At 37.7% G+C, this 25166-nt stretch overlaps 1 protein-coding gene across 3 annotated transcripts in view; it reads left to right on the top strand.

Moving 5' to 3' along the window:
* The window catches only part of ccdc190 (coiled-coil domain containing 190), a 33813-nt gene extending 8963 nt beyond the window's left edge, over positions 1–24850 (top strand). Inside the window, exons 2-5 of one of the 3 annotated variants that reach the window (XR_012395786.1) lie at positions 1998–2178; positions 2453–2588; positions 21446–22244; positions 22369–24850. Coding sequence is in view for 2 of the 3 variants with exons in the window: in XM_009294616.5 (XP_009292891.1) it covers positions 2001–2178; positions 2453–2588; positions 21446–21944 (813 nt within the window). In the remaining variant the exon portion in view is untranslated. Of the gene's footprint in view, positions 1–1997; positions 2179–2452; positions 2589–4971; positions 5152–21445 lie in introns of those variants that run through there. The other 2 variants (XM_009294616.5, XM_073933342.1) reach the window with 2 other exon arrangements.
* The last annotated feature ends 316 nt before the right edge of the window (positions 24851–25166 follow it).

Genomic DNA, 25166 nt, shown 5'->3' with positions numbered 1-25166 from the left:
GGAGGAGTTTGTGTTTCCCTAATGCTCTTGTGTCAAGCCTACACACATGCTTTTGAAAGGTGTTTTATACATATACAACAGTTATCATTTCCTGGAAAAATGACTGTAAATATAACAAACAGTTCTATTCTAAGTAAAATATACATATAAGTTTAACATTTTAAAAGTACATTATGCATTTTTTACAACAAACAAAAACATAGTTAAGTGCTAAACAATGTATTGTGAGCATTGATTTTACTTTATATTTCCACTAAAGTGAAATTGCAGAATTAGGTTATTTATTAAAGATTAAAATATCTTATGAAATATTATTTTATAAAACTATTTATACAGTGATGATCATGTTGTTTTATGTTTGATTGTTCAATTTCTATAATTGTATACTGTTAGACTCAAAAGGAAACCTTAAAGCAATGTTTATTTAACTTTTCTCATTGCTTTGCCATACTTATGATTGTAAATTATTATATTTTATGCAGACGCACTTGATCACCCCTGTCGATCTAAGTTAATTAAATCTTCCTAAATAGAGCTATTCAAATCATCCAATGAAATTATATTCATATCTCACTATGTATCGCAGCAAAACAAATTATTGCATTTTCACATTTTTATAAAATCGTGCAGACCTAGTTTGATGACGCTGTGACTGAGTGTGGAATAATAGGGGTTGTTGTCTTCATTTCATCCTGCAGAAGTCAACTTAAACTGGTAATTCTATAAACTTGAGTCAAACAGGGCAGTTTAGTTTAATCTAAAAACACTATATTTAACATTATATGTCATATATGTATATTCAAAACTTGAAATTTTCACAATTAATGACACTATTTTTCATAATTACACATAAAAGAAAAAATATTATTTGATTGTTTTTTTTTTAATTGCACAATTGTTTCATTAGTTCTTAAACATTCTTTAGTTGAAAAATATCAGGTCATTACAAAAAACATCAGAATAACACACACACACACACAGATATATATATATATATACAGTTTAATTCAGAATTATTAGCCCACTTTTGATTTTTATTTTCTTTTTTTTAATTTTTCCCAAACGATTTTTAACAGAGCAAGGAAATTTACACAGTATGTCTGATAATATTTTTTCTTCTGGAAATAGTCTTATTTGTTTTATTTCGGCTATATAAAAAGCAGTTATTAATTTAAAAAAAAAAAACATTTTTGGGACAAAATTATTAGCCCCTTTAAGCTATTTTTTTTTTCGATATTCTACAAAACAAACCATCGTTATACAATAACTTGGCTAATTACCCTAACCTGCCTAGTTCACCTTATTAACCTAGTTAAGCCTTTAACTGTCACTTTAAGCTGTATAGAAGTGTCTTGAAAAATATCTAGTAAAATAGTATTTACTGTCATCATGGAAAAGATTAAATAAATCAGTTATTAGAAATAAGTTTTTAAAACTATTATGCTTAGAAATGTTCTGAAACAATCTTCCCAGAACAGAACAGATATTGGGGAAAAAAATAAACAGGGGTGCTGAACTGCAGAAGACTGCAGAAGACCTATTGGAACCTGCATAGACCCAAGAAATCCATCTAGTTTGGTGAAGGAATAATCATGGCTTGGGGTTATATTCAGTATGGGGGCGTGCGAGAGATCTGCAGAGTGGATGTCAACATCAACAGCCTGAGGTATCAAGACATTTGCGCTGCCCATTACAGACCACAGGAGTGGGCAAACTCTTCAGCAGGATAGTGCTCTTTCCCATAGCCTCCACATGAAAGTTCATAGTATTACAGCAATGATGCTTTGTGGATTGCCATAGTTTTGTTCCTATTGGCCTGTTTTTATTATTATTATAATTTATTTTTTTTATTTTTTTACAGTTAAACTCAGCGGTTTGCCTGTTTTCGACAAGTGCTACTCATAAGATGAATCATTTGTTGTTTTCTGCATTCGTAATTGACTTAAAATCATCTGCTAAATGAATAAAGGTTAATGTTTTTATGATTTTTTTGAAAGGTCATGCGTCGAGGGGACTGGTCGTCGCGGCCCGCTGAGGCTCAGAGGCGAGAAGAGAGGAGGACAGAGTTCAGACTGGCCGAGGGTCTGCAGAGACTGGATCAGGCCAAACATTATCACCTCAACACACTGACCCGAGAACAGCGCAGACTCAGCAGAGACCTCGCCTCCATCAAAACAGGTGAGAGGGGACTGGATGCAGACCTGGTGCAGTGCAATCTGAGCTGCATCTAATGCTTTTTAATGCGCTCATCTAACCCCACCCCTAACCCTACCCGTCACAGTGACGTCATTCATTCCATTGAGTGCATTGTGTCTGAAATTACATCCCTGAGTGATGCGATCTCAGCTTGCATCATAAAGGCTGCATCCAGATATTACAACTCACAGCTCCCTAGGAAAGTGATTCTTAGAATAAAGCCAATCTTTTTTTTTTTTTTTTTTTTTTGTCTTAGGTAATTCCTGGAAAAGAGGATTTCACAGTTTGGGGCTTCGAGCCTCCAACCATGATGCCGGACGTCCTGCTGCTTATTATAAGAGGACTCTATTACCCATCATCCCTCTGGTGGGCAAAGAGGCAGACGATCACAAGTAAGTGAGGGTAGTATAGTATTACACACAAGTACAATGCTAAGAATTGACTAATAAATATTAAAGATCTTGCCTCAAAGCTGCACCTACTAGTTATTATTCTAATGTTGAATGCTCGATTCTGATTGGTTGATGAACCAATCAGTTCTTACTTATTACTTATCCCCTGATGATGGTTGGGTTAAAGGATGGGGTTTTGGGATGCCACTTTTAAAAATCATAAATCAGTCAAGTTTTGATCTTCTATTGGTCTCATGCACATCACGGTGGCACAGTGGGTAGCACGATCGCCTCACAGCAAGAAGGTTGCTGGTTTGAGCCTTTGCGGGGCCGGTTGGCTTTTCTGTGTGGAGTTTGCATGTTCTTGTGGGTTTCCTCCAGGTGCTCTGGTTTCCCATACAAGTCCAAAGACATGCGGTACAGGTAAATTGGGTAAGCTAAATTGTGCGTAGAGTATGAGTTTGTATGGATGTTTCCCAGGGTTGCAGCTGGAAGGGCATCTACTGCATAAAACATATGCTGGATAAGTCAGCGGTTCATTCGGCTGTGGCGACCCCAGATTAAGGGACTGAGCTGAAAAGAAAATGAATGAATGAATGAATGGTCCCATGCATTCATGTGATGCAAATTCATAGGTCAGAGTTAACTTGAACATGTAATGCAGCCGCATGCAAAACTTTTCCACACAATGCTGATCACAAAGAGAACATAATAAGCTATATTTCCCTTTATTCCTTTTATAGTTTTTCACCAACAAGTGATCAGATAATCACAGTATTAACAAACATAACAAACATTTATAGCTGGATACAACTGCTCTGTTCATTCGGTGAAATCCCTGATAATTCTTCTGGAGTTCAAAGGAAGTGTGAAGTGCCAACATGAAGCTAATCTCTTTAGCGCCTCATTACATAACATGGATATCCAGCTCTGTCTTCCCCGTTTCCCAGCTCTAGCCATGGCATGTACCCCACTCTGGAGTTTTTAGGGGGAGGTTGGCATGGATTTCAGCGAGGAATCCGAGAATTTATTCCACTTGATACTTGACGCAGCACAACTTCAAACAGAATGTAGAAAATGAATCCGTTGCAATTAGAGTCTCTCCTTCAGGCTACGATCCTAAAAAAGGAAGCAAGACGCTGCCCGCCCAGTCTATAAATGTTTGATATCATATCTTATAGACCCACTTTGCATTCAAAAAGTCAGGATAGGGAAATAGGGAATGTGTTTACAGTAAAAGCAAAATGTTCTGAAATTGGTAGCCCTGAAATAACGCTCTGAATTTTTCATTACAAACTTTCATTTGAAGTAGATTGAATTCTTAAAATCCCATGATGCATGAGAAGGACACATTTAAATTAAAAATGATGAAATATAATTGCTTTTATAAAGGGATGTGACACCAACAACGGAAGTGTGCATCCAAATGCAGGTTTATTAGAGAGGTCAGGTAAGCAATGATGAACACAAGGGCTAACAGATGTATATGGGCAATCCAGAGTTGTAGTCAAATACACAAGCATGTGGTTTGAAGGCAGGCAGCAGACAGGAATAAAAAGATAAACAAGGCAATGATCTAAACACGGCAAAGCAAGACAAAGGAAATGTGTTGAAATGTCACTAAACAGTAAACAAGACTCAGCAATGAGTGCCTCAAAGTGAGCCGTATATATGCATTTGTAAACAATACTTGAACATCATCAACTGTGTTTGCAATCAGTCAGGATCAGGAACTGGTTGTGTGTGTGTGTGGTGCATGACTGGTTCTTGTAGTTCAATTATCAGCAGATTTGTAGTCCTATGTGATCTGCGTGATTACCAGTGATCTGCACAGGCTGGATCGCTGGTGATCGTGACAGCTTTAGGGGTTGTGGATGGAACTTTTGACTTCATTTGCTCACTGTGAATGATTTTAGAATATTTAGTAATGTTCCTTTAATGTTGTGTAAATGTTAGCATGTAATTATTGTAGAAATAATGTTTTTGGAACTTTCTTTAATATTCATTAAAATAGAACATTCACAAAATAATGTTCATATACATTTTTTTTTCTTCGGCTTAGTCTCATATTTATTAGGGGTCACCATGACGAAATGAACCACCAACTATTCCGGCATATGTTTTACGCAGCGGATCCCCTTCTAGCCACAACTCAGTACTGGGAAACATGGGGAAAAGATGCAAACTCCACAGAGAAACGGCCCAGCCAGAACTGGAACCAGTGACCTTCTTGCTGTGAGGCGACAGTGATAACCACTGAGCCACCTTACAAGTGTGGTTTATTTCTAAAAAAAAAATTTTGAGAGGATCTCATGCTTATGATCGAACACAGCTTCGCATATTGCACCAATAAGATGAATACTAACACACTATAAATTACCAGGGCTTTCTACTCCAGTCATCTTCATCTTGAAGAATCTCCCCTTCCACCCCTACTCCTCCCCTTCTCTGATAGGGCGGCACAGTGGCCCAGGTGGTAGCACTGTTGCCTCACAGCAAGAACGCTGCTGGTTCGGCCCTCTCTGGGCCGGTCGGCATTTCTGTGCGGATGTCCTTTCTGTGTTTCATGTGAGTTTTCTCCGGGTCCTCCGGTTTCCTCCCACCATTCAAAGACATGCACTACTTCAAAACAGTCAGATGTATATCAGCAAATCATAGTAGGGGAGTTCTCGAGACCCACCTGAGCTCAAACTCTCCTCTCTCCCTCCAAACGGGAAGGAGCCCCGGGCTCGAGGATATTCTGGGCTCAGGGCTCTCTCCCAGGACAGCATGACAAACACGCTTCATTATCAATCATCAGCTAAGTGTGAACTCTTAAAAAAAATGTTAAATAACTAAATGGGAATGCATTTAGAACTTCAATTTGTCAGCTAAGATTGCTGAAATCTTCTGTAAAGCATGATGGGTAATGTAATTTACTGTAAACAGGTGGGTTTACTAAGAACACATTCAATTGTCATCTCTGGAGTTGCCATTTAAATAGTCCCTATGGATTATAAAAAGTCCATCGTTTGGTTTTGGAAGTCTCCAACAAGTTGAGATGCAAGTAAGGTCACAAAACACTTTTATTGTATTATAATATGAATCTATTTTTTTTACCTTAATTGCCCAATCAAACACAAAGGAGCCATTATTACAAATTTCTCCTTTTCCTTATGCTAATCTGCAGTAATTGGTCTGATGACCCTGCTGTGATCAGTCAGTGTGTGCAGTGTGTTCAAGATTTTATAGAGCATATGAACATAAAACATGGCTTCTGTTTTACCTTCTCAACATGATGTGATCCACCAAGTTTTGTCGTGTGTCAGACATCACCATGAAACTCCATAAGATACATTTGGACGTTAGTTCACCCAAAAATGAACATTCTTTTATATTTATTCAATCTCATGTCTTTCCAATCCTCTGAGACCTTCATTTATCTTTAGAATGTAAAATAAGATATTTTAGATGACATCCGGGAGCTCTCTCATCCTACCCTGTGAACAATGATTGTGCCAATTAGTTATGACAACTTAATATATTGAGCTATGTTAACTTAGCATCTGGATTGAATGTGTTGACATAACATATATATCAAAGTTTTACTTGGCTAGACGTATTATACTTAAAATAAGAGTCAGTTGAACATATATATATAGTCACCTTACAATTATAAGGCTCTATCTGACATTTTTGTCGAACTTGAGTTATTGACATATTCCTATTAAATGACAACTTATTTAAATTTTGGGATGTTTTTTATAAGTTGTTTACATTTTAAGACTTTTGATTTAAAAAACAAATGGTACACTCATACCGTTTGTAAATGGAATGCAAAAACTTTGAAGCTCAATATCTCAAAATCGTTCAGAAACGCAGATAGAACCTTAGAATTCCAATGTGACGATATATTAGTTAACTTTTTCAAACATTTAAGCTTTAAATAGTAATAAAAGCAAATAATTTTTTGATTAATGAATCCACTTTGAAATTGTATTTGTATGCGTTTTCATTTATTAGTCATTTATTAGTCAATAGTCTTTTTTACAGTTTATTTTGGTGCCAAAAATGTTCTTGAAGCTTCGTATAATAACAGTTGAACCATTTAGGACACGTGGACTGTTTTAAAAAGGTTTTTAGACTTTTCTAGACTTTGAAAATCATTGGACAGCTGCTGTCTATGGAGGATAAGAGAGCTTAATTTCTTCTAAAATATCGCAATTTGTGTTCTTAAGATAAAGGATTCAATTGAAGTCTCAGGATTGGATTGAAACGACATGAAAGTCAGTAATTATCAACATCATTTACGTCTTTGGGAGAAATAACACACAACTCTAAGTCAACTCTGTCTTTTGAGAGACAATAACATCATACCACATGCACTGCAGTACGTTTTTAATCACCTCGAGCTGTTTTACACATTGCACGAAAGTTAATTTGGAAAAATCCATAAAAAAAAGAGCACTGTGAGGAACTATACTGTAGCAAAGTGTGTGTGTGTAAGGGAGAGAGAGCAAGGTGGACCCCTGCTGCGTTTTGTGCTAGAGATACTTCTTCACTGCGCTATTAATGTAACCTAACAAACTAAATACCTACTATATCACTACATGTGTCTCTCGCACTCCAGTGGTGCTTATTTCTCCTGTCTCCACAATTTCTGGGACATTTTATCTAATTTGCAGACTTCAGCAGGAGACTCCCTTTCACGAGTAGTGGGATGTCGGCTGTAGTCATGAAGGGATGGGTAGTGACAATTTTCAAGCAAGCCGTGGTTTTGAATGATGCTCAGTTGGTAATAAAGGTCCAAAGATCCAACATTATCTAATTTTTAAAATGTAGCCCTTTCTACATTTCTGGAGATCGTGAATTATGCAGCCAGAAGTATGCATGGGTGCATTTTGTCATTAAAATGAATGCGGTTTGACGCTGTTCCTTTTTGCGCTTACCAGCTGACCGCTTACCTCTGTATGGACAGCTTTTCCGCTGTTACCAGTTAATCCAGTAGCTACGTTCGCAGACTTCAGTTGCAGAGAGAAGTTGACCACAACAACGGGGTTTGGGTCTGGCAAAAAATTATTCCAGAAAGCAGCTAAGACAAAAACAAAAGCTAAAAAAATAAAATAAAAAAAACATGTAAATAACAGGGTAAAAAATTTTTAAAATCTGAAAACGTGGTAAAAATCAGATGATAGATTTTCTTTTACTGGATTTCTTTTTAAAACACTGGTTGGGTTTAGGAAAAGGGGTGGGCAGGTCAGTCAGTGCTTTTAAAAACTTTATCGGTTGGGTTTAGGGAAGGGAATCAGTCAGTCGGTCAGTCAGTGTCAGTTAGTCAGTTGAAAGCGGCCTCTGGTGGATTTAGTAGCTCCTGGCATATATTTTGTTCTCTCCAGAAATGTATATAGGGGAACATAATTGGAATAAGCCTGGGTTGCAAAGATATATGGAGTTGCCTTGAAAATATTTCACCCCCAAATGACCACAAGTAGCCTGAACTGACAGGATGGAACATGGATTTCACTTTGAACACACTAAACCAACTAGCCAGACTGATGCTGACTAAGGGTCCGACCAAGATCCAACAATCGATCATCGGCTTTGTGCCGGCCTTAACATTTAACACCTAGCTGTCTATTTGTAATGAAAAAAAAGTATTTTGATTTCTGTCATGTATACAAACCTTTATTTAGCAACTAAATAATAGATTAATTACAAACATACACTGAATTCTGCTGGATGCCATCTTATGGTCAGATGTGGAAATTAATTTGGCGTGAGAACTCTGTTGCCTCATTTACACTAGCAGCAATTTTGTTGTTATACAGTAATTTATATACCTTAGGAGTTTCTGTAAATAAATATTGAATATTAACATTGCCATGGACATCTTAATAAAAGAATAAACACATTAAGGGTGTTTGTTTGCTGAAATTTGTATTAAAATCTGTTTTATTTATATTGTGCAACGTATATGGATAATGTTTTTATGCAGAGTATATATTGTGAAAAGGGGAAAAACAATAAATTGTTGTATGAATGCTGTAATGTTTAAATAATTTTCCTTTAAAAACATGTGAAGGTCATGTGACCATCAGGAAAAATGTAGCATCTCATTTCTCACAGGACGCGTTCTCTGTTCTCGCAATCTCTCCCGTTCTTCCAAGAACATCTGGCAAGACCGGTCTCGCCATGAACGCAAGTCCATTCTCTGCGTTTTTGGAATTAAAGCTGGGGTCACACTTGACTTTTCTCGCCATAGACTTCCATTCATACGCACTCGATTGCATCAGACCAGAATTCAAGCTTGGTGAACTCGGACCTGCGAAGTTGCATCACTTGACTGCGTAAGACCAATCGAGGATCAAAACAAGATTACTCTGGACAGAAATTTAAAACATGGAGCAATCGCTCGCTTTTTTAAACAATCTTGTTTAATCCCGCCCCTTTGCACAGCGCCATACAACAGAATTTCGCACACACAACTCTAGTGTGACCGCAGCTTAAGAAACAGCAATACATTCTTCTTCACTTGCCATGAGGTGTAGCCATTTTGTCTTCCCGATTACGCTATAGCCCAGGGGTGGCCAACCCTGTTCCTGGAGAGCCTCCTTCCTGCAGATTTCAGTTGCTACCCATATCAAACACACCTGAACCAATCAATTAGGACCTGAACAAAACGTGATAATTACAGGCAGGTGTGTTTGATATGGGTTGCAATTGAAATCTGCAGGAAGGTAGCTCTCCAGGAACAGGGTTGGCCATCCCTGCTGTAGCCTATGGTTTTCATAATAAAAGTTTCACCCACATACAACTCTGTACTTTGTAATTTTAAATTTAAAAAGCTTATAACAAAGTGTATGAAATGATTAAATAAGAAACACAAACTTCTCAGTCAGTTACAGTCAGTTTGCAACATAAAGCAGCAAAACGAGCGATGTTTAACATCTATAAATCAATTGAAGTAAATGATACAAGAATTCAGTGGCATACTTGAAGAATAAGGTCAACAGAAGCGATTTCAGATACAGCCCAAGTGTCCGTGTGTGCGCATGTATGTGCTGTATGAATGTGAATCTGGGCTTGAATGTCCCAGGGAATGAAAGCTGAATCAGATTGTGTGTTTAAAGCGTGTGTGTGTGTGTGTGTGTGTGTGTGTGTGTGTGTGTGTGTGTGTGTGTGTGTGTGTGTGTGTGTGTGTGTGTGTGTGTGTGTGTGTGTGTGTGTGTGTGTGTGTGTGTTTGTGGTTATGTATGCGCATGAATGCTTTCTGATTAATGTCTGTGCGCAGTAAGGGGCATCTGTGACTGGGGGATTTCCTCAGTTTTATGCACCAGTGACTCTGATGATGGGATAATTGCATGCGCTCACAGATTCATTCATCCTCAAACACATACAAATGACTTAGTAAAAGATTTGTCATGTTTTAGTCCTCGCCATCAAAATGCTATTAATATATTTACACTGTTAGACTCGCATGTTTTGCCTTTTTCAGCACATTTAAAGGGACGAATAAATGAAGCAAAGGAAGAGGAGACAAAATGCAAGCTTAAAAGCATAGTTTACTCAAAATTGGATTTACTCAACCCCAAGGCATTCTACTTTTAGTTGAAGTGGTTTAAAACTGATCTTTTCCAGAGTTGTAGCTACTTTTCAAGTTCACAGATGATAGGTGTTTTCCTTCAGCGCTCCAAAAAAAGTCCAATAAAGGCCATCCATGCATAATAAAAGTGCCTCACACGGCTCCAGAGGGTGAATATAAAACACTCCTGTAGCTAATTGGTTTGAACTGAATTGATAATCATATTTCAAACTTTAAAAACAACTCTTTTTTGCTGTTTTTTGGTGTATTTAGCAGGCGTATCAGCTGGACAGGACTGCATAATACTCATTCATTCATTTTCTTTTGGCTTAGTCTCTTTATTCTCTCCACAGCACAATGAATCGCCAACGTATCCAGCTTACATTTCACACAGCTGATGCCCTTCCAGCTGCAACTCAGTACTAGGAAACATCCACACACACTTATGCACACACATACCCTATGGCCAATTTAGCTTACCCAATTTACCTATAGGGCTGCATAGTGAAGCAATGAGTAGCACATTCACCTTTCGAACCTCGGCTGGGTCAGTTGGCATTTCTGTGTTTGCTTGTTCTACCCGTATTCACATGTGTTACCTCCACAAGTCCAAAGAACCGTAGTGTATGTGTGTGAATGAGTGTGTGTGGATGTTTCCCATGGGTTGTAGCTGGAAGGGCATCCGCTGGGTAAAAACATATGCTGGATGAGTTAGCGGTTCATTCCACTGTGGCGACCCTAGATTAATAAAGGAACTAAGCTGAAAAGAAAATGAATGAATGAATTCATCTATACTGGAGCACCTAGAGGAAACCCACAAGAACACGGGGAGAAAATACAAAATTTTGTTTGTCTTCACTTCAACAGCACATGCGATTCCCACTTCTGTCCAGCTGGTGGCACTAAATACACCAAAAAAAATTTAATGAAGAAGATGCACCTTCATTAAGCACCTTAATGAAGTAGACAATGCCAGCCTCAGTCAAGTCTAGAAGAGAAACATCTGTAGCTAGAACTTTATGTTAATCATTTATATTATTAAAACAATACAATTAATTTACAATAATAGTTAATGTTTTTACATTACTGTGAGGGGTAGATTTAGGATTGGGGTAGGTGTTAATAAAATACAATCTATGGGTAAATTAATAATAATACTCAATTTACGGTTTTACATTACTGTAAAGGTTGTGTTAGGCTTGGGGTAGATCCTAATAAAGAATAATAATAATAATAATAATGATAATAATAATAATATTAATAATAAATAAAATCATATAGTAATTTAATCAATAATTCATTCATTTTCTTGTCAGCTTTGTCCCTTTATTTATCCGGGGTCACCACAGCAGAATGAACCGCCAACTTATCCAGCAAGTTTTTACGCAGCGGATGCCCTTCCAGCCGCAACCCATCTCTGGGAAACATCCACACACACATTCACACACACACTCATACACACTCATAGACGGTTTAGACTACCCAATTCACCTGTACCGCATGTCTTTGGACTGTGGGGGAAACCGGAGCACCCGGAGGAAACCCACGCAAATGCAGGGAGAACATGCAAACTCCACACAGAAATGCCAATTGAGTCGAGGCTCGAACCAGCGACCCAGCGACCTTCTTGCTGTGAGGCGACAGCACTACCTACTGCTGCACTGCCTCGCCTTGTAATTTAATAAATTGTATAAATAATATTTAGTATAATTAGTGTTTTTATATTCAGGGTTCATACGGTCATGGAAAACCTGAAAAAAGTCATGGAATTTTGACATGGCGTTTTCCAGGCCTGAAAAAGTTTTGAAAAACAAAAAGGTTTTGCAACAGTCATGGAAATTACATTTAGTCATTTAATAGACATTTTTGTCCGAAGTGACTTAAGCTGCGGTCACATTAGAGCTTGTGTTTGCAAAATTCTGTCGTACATCGCTGCAAAAAGGGATGGGTTAAACATTATGATTATACATTAATAAAAGTGAGCGATTGCTCCATATTTAAAATGTCTTATTTTAAATGATCTTCTATTGGTCTCACGCAATCACCTGATGTGATTTTGCAGGCAAGAATTCACCAAGTTTGAACTTTCGAATGCAGTGAAATGTGAAACTTTTTCGCATGTGTTTGCATTTCTGTTCTGCCACGTTCGCATACCTATGAATGAAAGTCTATAGAGTAAAAAGTACAGTGTTATTGCAGCTTTGTAATAGAAGTAGTATCAAACTATCAAGATTATCTCAAATTAGTTTGACAAATATCTGTATATTGGAATGGAGGTTAGTTGTTTTTACTTATTTTCTTTTCTTGGCCAAAAACATGCTCAAATTATTAGTGCTGTGTAAGGATCATCTATTTTACATACATATCAAATTAAATGCAAACTATTATGTGTTTTATGATATGCTGTAATAAATTTTAGTGTTTCTTATGATTTACTACGTATTTAGACATTACGTGAAACATTAGGTCATGAAAATTGTCTTGAAAGTCCTGGAAAAGTCATGGAATTTTGGTAGTAAAAATGTGAATGAACCCTGTTTATTACGGTGAGGGTTGGTAAGATGTTAATAAAACACAAAATGAAATAAATGATATGAATAAATATTGTTAACTTCCGGCCGCAGCTGTATACCTTTTAGCAACAACCGTCAGTCTTCTTACCAGTAGTTACACAAAGTGTTTAGAAAGTTCAAAAGTAACTGATTGCAGACCTGAATTTGTAAGCTGAGACTGCATATCTCAGACTTGCAATGTCAGACACAATGCACTCAATGGAGCTAGTGACGTCACTGTGAGGGATGGGGTTAGGTGTGCATATAAAAATCATTGCATGTAGCTCACCTTACCTTACCTCTATAGTGGACACTTAAAAAGGATATTTTGAAATACAAACAAGTTAACAGCTTTGAAAGCTAAATGTATTGTTCCTGACACTTTAATAAACAAATATATGTAATAATAATAATGAAAAAAACATTTAAATTTTATTATTATTATTATTATTATTATTTTATTTATTTTACATATCTTTCACGTTCCCATAAAATCTGCTGTTTTGTATGTCGGCCATTTTGGATGCAGTGGTTTCTAGCATGCCCACCAATCAAATGACATATCACTATAAAGCCCAGTATGTCCTTTGAACAGTTCAACAGGACTTGACAAAGTAGCTCAAAAAACCTAAATAAAATTCATGAAAACACAATGTCCACTACAGAGGACACAAGTCAATGAGTGGGATCTCAGAATACATTTAGATCATTTACTTTAGTCATTCCTATTGGAATGTGAAGAGATGTTTAACTAGCACAACAAATATGTTTGAAGACAATCACCTACTTTAATATAAGGCTAACAGTTTCAAAGTCACAAAAATGCTAAATAATTTTTGCATAAAACTGTAAATCAATCTCAGTCCTGATCAAAACTGCTAAATTGCTTAAAGAATAACAGGGTTTTAACTCTTTAATGGCTAAATTTATAAATGATGTCACTGATTTTTTTTAAAATGCACACAAAATTATGTGTATTTTCAATATAAAAAGTAATTGTGGACTGGATTTTTTTATACCTTTTATCACACACTTGGACATGTGAAACAACGTTGCCTTTGATTGAATTTCATTTTGTTCCTTTCCTAATTTACTGTTAGTGTATTTTTTGCCCCATTGACTTCTATTATAATTACATACATTGCAAAACCATGACACCATATAATCATGCATTTTTGATTGTTGGGGGTTGTCCCTGTTGGGAAGAGGTATAATTTGTCATTTTTACTGTTTATCGTCACTTGGCACCATTAACCCTTTACATAGGCCTGTGCAAAACAAGCTTAGTTTCTGGATTTTATATGGAGTATAACAGCAAATTAAAGTATCCGTGTCTGTGTGAGAGTGACCTTTACACATTTACCTTGATGTGTCTGAGAAAATCTGAACTACATGGATTAAACAAAAACAAAGACTTTGTATTTATGCACCATCAAATGTGCTTAAAATGGAAGTCAATGGGACAAAAACTGCCACCAATAGTAAATTAGGGAGTAAAAATGAAAATCAAACAATGCATCAAAGCCAATGTTGTTACTAATCGTTCACATGTGCAAGACTGTGAGAAAAGGAACAAAAATCCAGTTCACAATTACTTTTTATGTTAAAAATACGTTAATTTGTGTGTGTTTTTCACCAAATCAGTGACATGATTTATGAATTTGGCAATTAAAGAGTTAAAATCCTGTAACTTTCTAAAACATTTAGTAGTTTTGATCAGAGGTTGATTAACAGATTTATCCAAAGAAAAAATGTTTATTATTTATCTGATGCATTTTACAGCAGTTTAACTCAGTGGATGTTTTCATCTCGAACATAACAAAAGAGTACTAGTACATTTGAACATGCACAAGGGTTAAATATTAGTGGAATAACTGCACAAATGTCCACTTTTTGACAAATAACAGCCCCTTTTCACCATGCTGGCTAAGGGCCTGAGTTGCCATTGTAGAGATAATGTGCAGAAATGCTGAGATAATAACTTTGGCTGCATTCCACTCAAGCTGGTGAATCCGCAAAACAAACAAACAAACAAACCAAAAAACAACAGAAAGTCTGTGGATGTCGAACAGGTAAAGATCTGGGCATCTAATGAGACAGCAAGAGAACTGTCTCTCCTGCTTTCGCCATTGAGCGAGACACATCCCAGGTTCCTTCACTGGAACTGTCCATTCAATCAGTGAACCCAGGGTTGTGTTGGATGACAAGCATCTGCTAAATAGCAAGAAAGAAACAAGAGGGACAGAAATAGGCAATGTTTTGACCGTCTCCCTCTCTCACGGTGCTCTTCCTGTAACATCTTCTGTCTGTCTGCTCGCTCTCTCTGTGGACCTGATGGGAGACTGGTGCTCCTTCGGCTTTTTGCTTGTTAGGCAGACAGCCTGTAGGCAACCAACTAGTGCCTACTTCACTTTACCTCCCCTTATTTCTCTCCCTCTCTCTGACAGAGACACTCTATCTTACAGAAGTGTTTCATTTCCTATCCTCCTTTTCTCTTGTCAGTGCCATTTGGTGATACTTAGAAACTCTAACTGCCCGTTTAACGGGCAAAAACAAACGTACTGCTCATTATTAGATGATGTTATGCATCTTCTTACCAGAAACAGTGTATTAAAACCAGCAGTTTTCCCACATCACATTGTTTAATGTTTGTTTATTCAATTATTACTGTTATTCGTTTTAATAATATGTTTCGGGAATACTTTAGTTTAGCTCACAATTCATGCTATTAACTACTGACTTATGACCTGCCTATTATTAAGATATTAACTGTTTATTGGTAGTTTTAAAGTATGATCTTATTCAGCAACCCTAATCCTACCCAAATCTTAAACGCAACTTCTGCCTTCCTAACTATTAGTAGTTTATTACACGACGTTGGTTAATGGTTTGTTAATACCATGAATTCTGAATTAAAATAAAGCATTACCTGATGTTTCAAGTAACAATTGTAGAAATTTAATCCAGTTTTCTAATATGTGGCAATTAAAATGAAGTAAGCACATAAAGTTTAATGTAATTCTTACCAAAAATGTAGCAGTCAAACAGTTTCGTTTTTTTCATCCTTGTCATCTTGTAAGATGAATCAAAGATGTATGTTAGTGTGTACCCTCATCAGTGGTGTAAAGTAACAAACTACAAATACTTAAATGACTGTAATTGAGTAGTTTTTCATAGAAATTGTAATTTACCACGTAGTTCTAAAAATGTGTACTTTTACGTTCCCTTCAGTACATTTTTAGTACAGTATCTGTAATTTTACTCCACTACATTCCTTCAACCTGCAGTCACTACTTAAGTTTTGGTCTATAGGGATTAGAAAAATCAGTCCTGTGATTCCTGTCCAATCAAATGGCTCATAGAAAGTGAATCACATCCTTATCACATTTTAATTGTAGTAAACTATTTAAAAAAATTAAAGGTGTCCAAGAAGATGTTTAAAATCTACAGAGTGTTTAGATGCAGGTCACTGATGAGAAGATGACTGATAATTACTGTATTAAACATCCAACAGGCACAAGATGTCAACATGATGTTAGATTGACGTTGTACCTCAACGTCGTGGCGATGTTGCATTTTGTTTAAAAATGGAAATTGGTTTGACGTCAGAACTCAACGTCCAAACTAAAACAACCAAATATCAACGTATAATGATGTTACAGCTTGACGTTGTGTGGACATTACCGACATTATAAAGTTTATCGTTGGATTTTGGTTGTCATACTTGACGAATAAATGTCAGTATTTGATGTCAATATGATTTAAAATGTTGGCTCAACGTTGGATTTTGGTCAGTTTCTAACATAACCTAAAATCAACCAAACATCAACGTCATTTGACTTTGTTATTGAACTTCAAAATAACATTGCCCTTAGACGCTGGGTAGACTTTAAATATAGGTCACCTGACATCACAACCTAAATCTATTCTAATATTAACATCTCATGATGTTGTGAGCCTGCTGGGCAATCACTATATGCATTACAGAATGTTACATTTACACACATCCACAAATTACATGTATGCGTCAGCTTTTTACAGTGTAATACCCACTACTCGCTACTTTTGAGTACTTTAAAAAGGTCTACTTTGAGTAATATTCACAACAGATACTTTTAGTCTACTTGCACTACATTTTTAAGCAAGTAATGGTACTTTTACTTTAGTATGATTTTTCAGTACTCTTTCCACCCTTGACCTTCATATAAAGCAATGTTTACATATGTAAATGTCCACTCCGCAACCCACTTTAATATTTAACATCAAAATTGCACTGCATTGTTTTAGGTGCCAAATACACTTCTTAAAGCATTCCTCAACAATTGTTAGCTAAATTGTAATATAGGTAATTGAGAAATTAGTAGTTTTGGTAGCACTTTATAATAATAGTACATCAATAATGATGCACTGTAAAATAATCCGTTATTTAAATTATACAATTGTATAATTTGTATAATTATATCATGACTTTACTTGGAGGGGCACGTCGTCATTAACTTGTTCTTAACTACTCATGAACTCCTTATGCACGTCCGTCTAGTAGTGCGTTTACTCTGAATAACAATAGAAAAGTGTTCTGTCGACAACAACATGAACAGATTAAACACAGGAGTTTATGAGCAGTTAAAGATGAGTTGATGATGTGCCCCTTCAAGTAAAGTCATACATTAACAGCTCATGAGTTAATTCATTCATTTTCTTTTCGGCTTAGTCCCTTTATTAATCTAGGGTCACCACAGCAGAATGAACCGTCAACTTATCTAGCATATGTTTTACGTCCTTCCAGCTTGCACCCATCTCTGGGAAACATCCATACACACTCATTCACACTCATACACTAAGGACAATTTAGCCTAACCAATTCACCTGTACCGCATGTCTTTGGACTGGTGGGGACAACGGAGCACCCAGAGGGTGCCCCACGCAAACGCAGGGAGAACATGCAAACTCCACACAGAGATGCCAACTGACCCAGCCGAGGCTCGAACCAGCAACCTTCTTGCTGTGAGGTGACAGTACTACCTCGCCCTCTCATGAGTTTATGTTGGTTGCATTTAATTTAAACCTAAATGTTAATTCATTCCTTCATTTCCTTTTCGGCTTAGTCTCTTTATCAGTCCAGGGCCGCCACAGCGGAATGAACCGCCAACTTATCCAGCATACGCAGCGAATACCCTTTCAGCTGCAACCCATCACTGGGAAACACCCATACACACTCATTCACACACATACACTACGGACAATTTAGCTTACCCAGTTCACCTATACATGTTTTTGTGTTTGTGGGTGAAACTGGAGCACCCGGAGGAAACCCACGCAAACACAAGGAGAACAAGCTCCACACAGAAACACCAACTAACCCAACCGAGGCTCGAACCAGTGACCTTCTTGCTGTGAGGCAAACATGCTACCCACTGTGCTACCGTGTAGCCCCCTAAATGCTAATTAATACATTAATTAAAAGCATGTACAAACAAGTAATTAAGGTAGCTTTATATACACATGAACTCTTATGAATCATGTTGTAGTGCCATAATTCATCATTAATTCATAATAAAGTAATGTTTGGTTTACATATTAATACATAATTATTTATGTACTGTTATTGTAAAGTGTTACCATAGTTTGCAACTAGTTACTTTTGGCAGTATCCTGCAGTTTAGCAGAGTAGTTTTAAGAGTTTTTTAGTTAGCTTGACAGCTTAGCTTGTAGCTTATCAAGCAACAGTTTGAGAGTAGCTTCCCCAACATTGCAAAACATAAGCAGTCACCTTTGCGCTAACAGTATATTTGAGTTTACACTCTTTTTATCAGCCCATCTTATTTCACAACACACCACCCTTTGCCAGTCTGCATCTAAGCTACAGTCATTCTTTGAGCGTTTGAGACTGCTGTTCAGTGCGGACAGGTTGAAAAGATGATGAGGGGCTTTTGGATTTACTGTTTACCTCAGCACTGTCCTGACATGGCCATGACCGGCTTGTTGGATATGGACAGCACACTGCTTTACAAGACTTACATTGAGCTAGCATGCCTGTCGGAACACTTTTTCAGCTGATGAAAACATCTGACCTCATGGTGTGACAGTCATACTCTGACATTACCTGCACTCTGTACACTAAGACAGTATTTCTGTGGTAAAACCTTGAAAAGTGCCTGACTGTGCACTGACTGCAATGGCAGATGTCTTCTGTGGCATCATCTTGACTGAAATTGAAGATAATTATCAGGCTCAGGCTGAATGTGCTGACGTTTTTCTTACCAATTTCTGGTAATTTGGTGAGCTGAGAGTAACTTTTATTGCTGGTTGTGAAAGAGCCAAAGTTAAGGAAAGTTATTTCACAGGGGCAGCCATATTGTTTCAAGCATCTGAGATCAACTGGGAAGTTTTCCGAACATTTAAAGGATAAATCAACATAAACAAATATCATATGAAACGTGTACATTTAGGGTTGATCCAATAAATGTGTATACTACAATATATGCTAACAGGCTTGCTAATATGCTAAAGACATTATAGGCCCTTTTCCAACCTACCATTATTATGCAATTAATACAGGAATCTGATATATTTAACATATTAAAAAATCTGTCATATATGCAACATATATTTCATAATTTATTAATTAAATATTTTTTTTCAACAATTGGAATTCCAAATATGCAAATATATTAGCTATCATTTGATTTTTATGTTCATATATGACCTTTTTTCAGATTAATCTGTGGACCTATTCACATGTGGCCGGCTAATATGCTTTACCGTTTCTACCTGGTATTAACATGCACTCCTAGTTATAGTCCCTTTCAGCCAAGTCATTTCACTCAGCGGCCATCTTTGAAATGCCTCTCGGGCAATATGCTTGGGCATTCTGTCTGAATGGGGAAACATCAAATTCTCCAAAATTGTTTGCCAAGCTCCTGATTTCATTACATATTTGGAACCACCATTAAAATGAAACAACTTTCTCATAATTTTCATTTCTAAACGTTCGAATCAAACAAAGTCTGCATATTTTCAGGTTGCCCAGGTTAATGCACACTCAAAAAAAAAAAAGAAACGAGATCACGACACCAACCTCATTTATGCCTGTTCTACACATGATCATCCTCTGTATAATGCTTCATCACATTGCACTGTTTTGGTTTATTTAAAAGTACAGATTTTAAGCTTTATCTGGAAATTTTTCTGGATAAGTATTCAGTGCGATTCCAGTGCATTTGTTGACCACCAACCTGTTGTAAAAGCACATGTCTGGACTAAGCCTTTTCCCGGAGAATCCTCAGTCTATCAATGACTGGCTTCTGTACTAGAAGGCAGCACTTCGTTCGCCATATTGACCGTTGAACTTTTCCCTATTTAAAACTACTTGAGTGACATGTCTTGTGTATTGTATAGTCTTTGCTTATGGCATCCCAAGTGACCACTTGGGATAATATTTACCTCTTATTCCTTCACATTATACACTTTTACAGAAGTACTCAATGTGTTAGAAGAGTAACATTAAATAAACAAACGTTGCTTTTGAGGGAGGATTGTGACTATTGTGAATGTAATCTCTGTGTTCTGCTACAAGATGGCAAAAAGAGCTTAAGTGAAACTGAGTTGAGCTATTATGTAAGGCAATTCCTCCAGGTTCAACTCTGGGAAGAGCTGAAAATGGATACATAAAATCAGACAGATGAAAGATTCTGTGATTATAAGGTCACATATAAAGGAGTTGTTCTTGTTCCTAAGAAATTAATTTGTGAGAATCAGCTGACCTGATTTTTCTGAATGAACACAAAAACTGATCACGGAGTTAGTGAATCCTGCCACTGCAAGATGAAGGGTTTTCTCATGCTCTCAAGGCACTATGCCAATATGGAATGTCTTCCCTCATAGAGTAGTTGTACAAGTGAACCTTTTGGTAAATATATGGACTTGGTAAAGTTGTGCAAGGTGAATTCATATTGCAAGCATGCCACCTAGCTTTTTTTTTAGTTTTATAGATGTCTAAACGTAGGCGGATGGGCTAAAGCAAGGCAAAATTTGGGCTGTAAATCAACATTCAATCGATGTTTAAGATATCAAAAAATGAAACTAGTCCTCAAATAAGCAGATTAGACAACCTTTACATGTGTAGTCAGTCATTTCTGTATATATAATTACAAGTCATCAGCGATCCAGCCTGTGCAGATCGCTGGTAAAAAACACAGATTGCTAAATAATTACAAATCCGCTGTTACATGGACTACAAGTCCAGTCATGCACCACACACACACACCTGTTCTGGATCACGATTGATTACACAGCTGCGAGCTGCTCAAAGACTGATCACAGGGACTATTTAAACAGCACATACACACGCATCAGGGCTGAGTCTTGTTATACTGGTTGTGAACGTTATGATGTAGTGTCCTTGCCTTGCCTTCCGTTATTGAACCTTGCTTGTTTTGTTTGTTTTATGTTGTCTGCTGTCTGCTTTCTGATCACTCGCCTGATTTTTGATTACGACTCTAGATTGCCTGTATACATCTGTTTACCCCTGTGTTAAACATTGCTTGCCTGACCGTTCTTGTTAATAAACTCAAAACATTTGGATCCACACTCTTTTGTCAGACTTCCGTTCAAATTGCACTAGTCTTGTTTTGAGTGATTCTAAGATTTCTATCAATTTTTCACTGACAGCCCAAGTTTATATGATTTTTAATGAGTACTGACTTTTACACTTTAAGTAACTCTTTCTCTCTCCTCTTCTCCAGGTCGTCTTCTCTGCAGGCTCGTGTTCAGGAGTTTATCAGCAGTGGGGGCAAAAGGACAGAACACTCCTCTGAGACTCTCTGCCTGCCGGACCTAAAACAGCAGCCTGTCACCTTTCTAACCACCACAAACACGCATACAGACCGAGAGGAGAGCAAGGAAAGAGATATGGAGGGACATGTGGAGGTAGTGAGGGACAGAGAAAAAGACAGCCAGAAAGAAAAGGAATGGATGCTGTTAAGGGAAAGAGAGAAAGATAATGAAAATGGAGCTGAAATAAATGGGAATAGGGGTTCATCTTCTCCTGTGCCTTTCCCCCCTGACATGCTTGCTCCTGATGGACATTTAAGAACCGTTCACACGTTGCCAAATTTTGCCCAGGCCCTGGTCGAAGCAAGAAAAGCAAGATACATCAGACACAGAGGACAGCCACTGTGTGAGAGAGAACTCACCATACGAGAGATATTTGCCCAGGATTCAAGACGCACTCCAGCTGTTTGAGAGACTAAAATAGCAGCTCTCAACTGAATTTGCTTCAAGACTTATTTGAATCAGACACAAGTTCTAAAACACAATGCAGCAAGTTACTGCACTTGCTAAAGTATCTAGTGCCAAAAATTATGTTAAGTTGCTGGCTGTATTTAAATTAGCTTTTTGGGGCATTCACTATTACGAGATGACAACCCATCCCGCACATCCTAAATTAGGCTTTTCTTATCATCAAATTTGCTGTATACAGACAGACAGCGAGTATAACCCCTTTGGTTCTTCTTGTTTGGTTGTCTTCTTTGCTCTCACATTGCCACCCACTGAACCTAAGCAGGGTTGTACCTGGTTAGTACCTGGATGTGAGACTACCTGGGAAAACTAGGTTGCTGCTGTAAGAGATGCTAGTGAGGCCAGCAGGGGTTGCTGGCCTCACTAGCCACTAGATTGCATGAGGTCTTGACTCTCTGTGGTAACTTAAAAATCCCAGGATGTCCTGCAAAAAGAGTAGGGGTCTGTTCCTGTATCCTGCCCAAACTTGTCTTCTAAAATCTGTCCATCATGGCGTGCTAACCATCCCTGTATTATCTAATTAGCTTCATCAATCTTATCCCAACCATTAAGCAGGTGTGTATGGTGTGCCGTCTGGACCAGAATGGCTGAGGAGGTGCTCGCTGCTAGAGCTTCTTGGGTGGAGCTCACCTGCAATGAGGGGAAGTTTGAGCTCTGGCTCCTCCTATAAGCTTTTTCAATGCACACACCTACCCTGTCGACCCTAACCCTAACCCCCAGTGATATCACTTGTGGAAGAATTGCAGCAAGGATGAGCTGGAGCTCAACTCTGCTCTTGTGGCTCTGCAGTGAGTACCATTTGGAACGGCTGCCATTGTGTCATCTAAGTTGATGCTGCACACAGGTGGTGGTTGAGGAAACCCCCCACCCTCCCAAACAGAACCTGAGCTAGTGATTTTGACAGGGGAGGCTTGTGTAATTAGAAGGATTCTAAAGACCGAAGTATCTACAACAGAGGTCATCAACCCTGTTCCTGGAGATCTAACTTCCTGTTGAGTTTAGCTTCCACCCTGATCAAACACAACTAAACCAATTAATCAGGACCTGAAGTAGCACGTAATAATTGCAGACGGGGTGTTCGATCAGGGTTGCAACTAAAATCTCCAGGAACAGGATTGGTGACTTCTGGTCTATAGGAGCTCTTGAGATCAGAAGACTGAAGTTAACTCACATGCCTCTTACTAGCTGGATTCGGTTACACTCACACCATTGAATCTCACTCCAATTCAGGTCATAGCAATCAATCTAACCCCTCTGGTTCTTCTCAACCCACTTAAACCATGATTTGAACTGGCAATATTGCTTTTGAGGTGGGTAAGCCAAAGGTCACTGCATATGTTGCTAGTGTGTCTTTTGAGGCCAAGGGAGTAGAGTTTACTTACACAGCTCTTACTCATCCACCTTAACCTTACTTAAGGTGGAACCTTACTTCATGGAACCAATAAAACACCTCTAGTTCAATTTCAGTGCACTCCGAATGGGATTCAAATCAAGGATTCCAGCATAAGAGAAGGTGCATTAAGAAGGACAGTAAAAGACAGCAGCTTTTAGTCTAACGCAACTCTAAAGGGGTTTGCACAAAGCTCTCACTGGCTGGACTTTGATAACTCGCCCACCTAAACTCCCATCCAGTTCATTGCCAATGTTACCCCTCCCGTTCTACTGAACTCACTTAAAGCAGGATTTGAACTTGCGCGTCCATCATGGGAGGTAGCTGCACCGAAAAGGCCGCTGCATCTAGCCTCTGTTGCAATTGTATCTCTTGAGGCCATTGGAGTGAAGTTTACTCAGCTCTCACTAGGGCTCTCTTACACATGCAGGCCATAGAACAAATGTAACTCCTCCAGTTCAATTCAATTGGCGAAAGTGAAGAAAAAAAAACGTTGAGAGAACCAGACTCAGATATATATGAAGCATTCAAAAGCAAAAGCCGCTAAACACCACTTCAGTCAAAAATGGGCTAATGACAAATAGATTTGCTTCAAATCATCTAAGTTGCAGCGTCAGCGCATTTAGAAATAACAGTTTGTATGCAAAAGCCACTAAACGCCACTTTGACAGCAAAAGCTGCTATATCCTAAGAACCAATCAGAAGGCGTGAATTGAATCATCTGTTTTCAATGTAGCAGCGCGCTGCTGATGAGCCGGCTTTTATGAGGAGAGCGTTTTATTCTGCTTTCGATTTTAAAAGACGGAGTTTGATGAACTGGATGAGCCTTTCCGGCTGTGAGTGGATGACAAATAAAAATGTCCCTTACCTCAAAACTTCGTGCAAGAAAAAGAAAACACAATGTACAGTCGACAGCAGGGGCGATTTTAGGATTTTCATTTTAGGGGGGCTAGGCACCTTATAAGGTAAAAAAGGTGTATTTATAAGCAGTAATTTAATAGTAATACACTTAAAAATGTTTGTTTAATATGGGTTGTAGTATTCCACTGTATTACAAAGACAGGCATAGCCATTTGAGTTCTGAATAAGCCAAAGAGGCTAGGCTCAACCCACTTGTTTATTGTAGTAAAAACCACTTTCTGTGCTCAAGTGCATTTTTTGTTTCTATGTATTAAATGAATAAGCAGTCACTTTTCTAATTAAATGACACAAACATAAATATGTATTTTTAAACTTACGGCTAATTCACATATTTCACGATCTGAATGATAATAATAAATACTAGACAACACTTGATGTTTCTTTCTCTGTCAGTGACTCAGTGACAGTTATAACAAGTATTCTCTAAGTGCTTCTGTCACTGTGTTTACTTTCTGTGCAAGACTGTAGTTAATGCCACATGAACTGTAAAGTGTTTAATACTGGTAGTTCATTTTGATATAAAAATTGTGAAATGTTTGTTAAGAGTTACATTTTTCGCTGGAAGAAACAGCTGTGGTGATGAGGTGAACGTCGAGAAAACCCGACTGCTCCATGACATTGAGATACAGATGATACAAGGTTATCTATATCAAAGAACTGCAAATAAGCAGACATTTTAACAGTTTATCAATAAACACACACCTCTTCCTCTGGCTGTCCACATATGTGGTTTGCTGATCAAATGAAAAACAAAAGATGGGGAGGAGCCGAATTATGCCGCCATTTACGTTTCACATTTAAAAGGGACTGAGGCAATAATTTAGTGTACAAGTTACACTTTTGCTAATCGCAAA

This window comes from Danio rerio, chromosome 20 (genome assembly GCF_049306965.1).
Source record: "Danio rerio strain Tuebingen ecotype United States chromosome 20, GRCz12tu, whole genome shotgun sequence".
Classification (NCBI taxonomy): domain Eukaryota; kingdom Metazoa; phylum Chordata; class Actinopteri; order Cypriniformes; family Danionidae; genus Danio; species Danio rerio.
The sequence above is the reverse complement of the archived record's forward strand: the minus strand, read 5'-3'. Positions and strand labels throughout refer to the sequence as shown.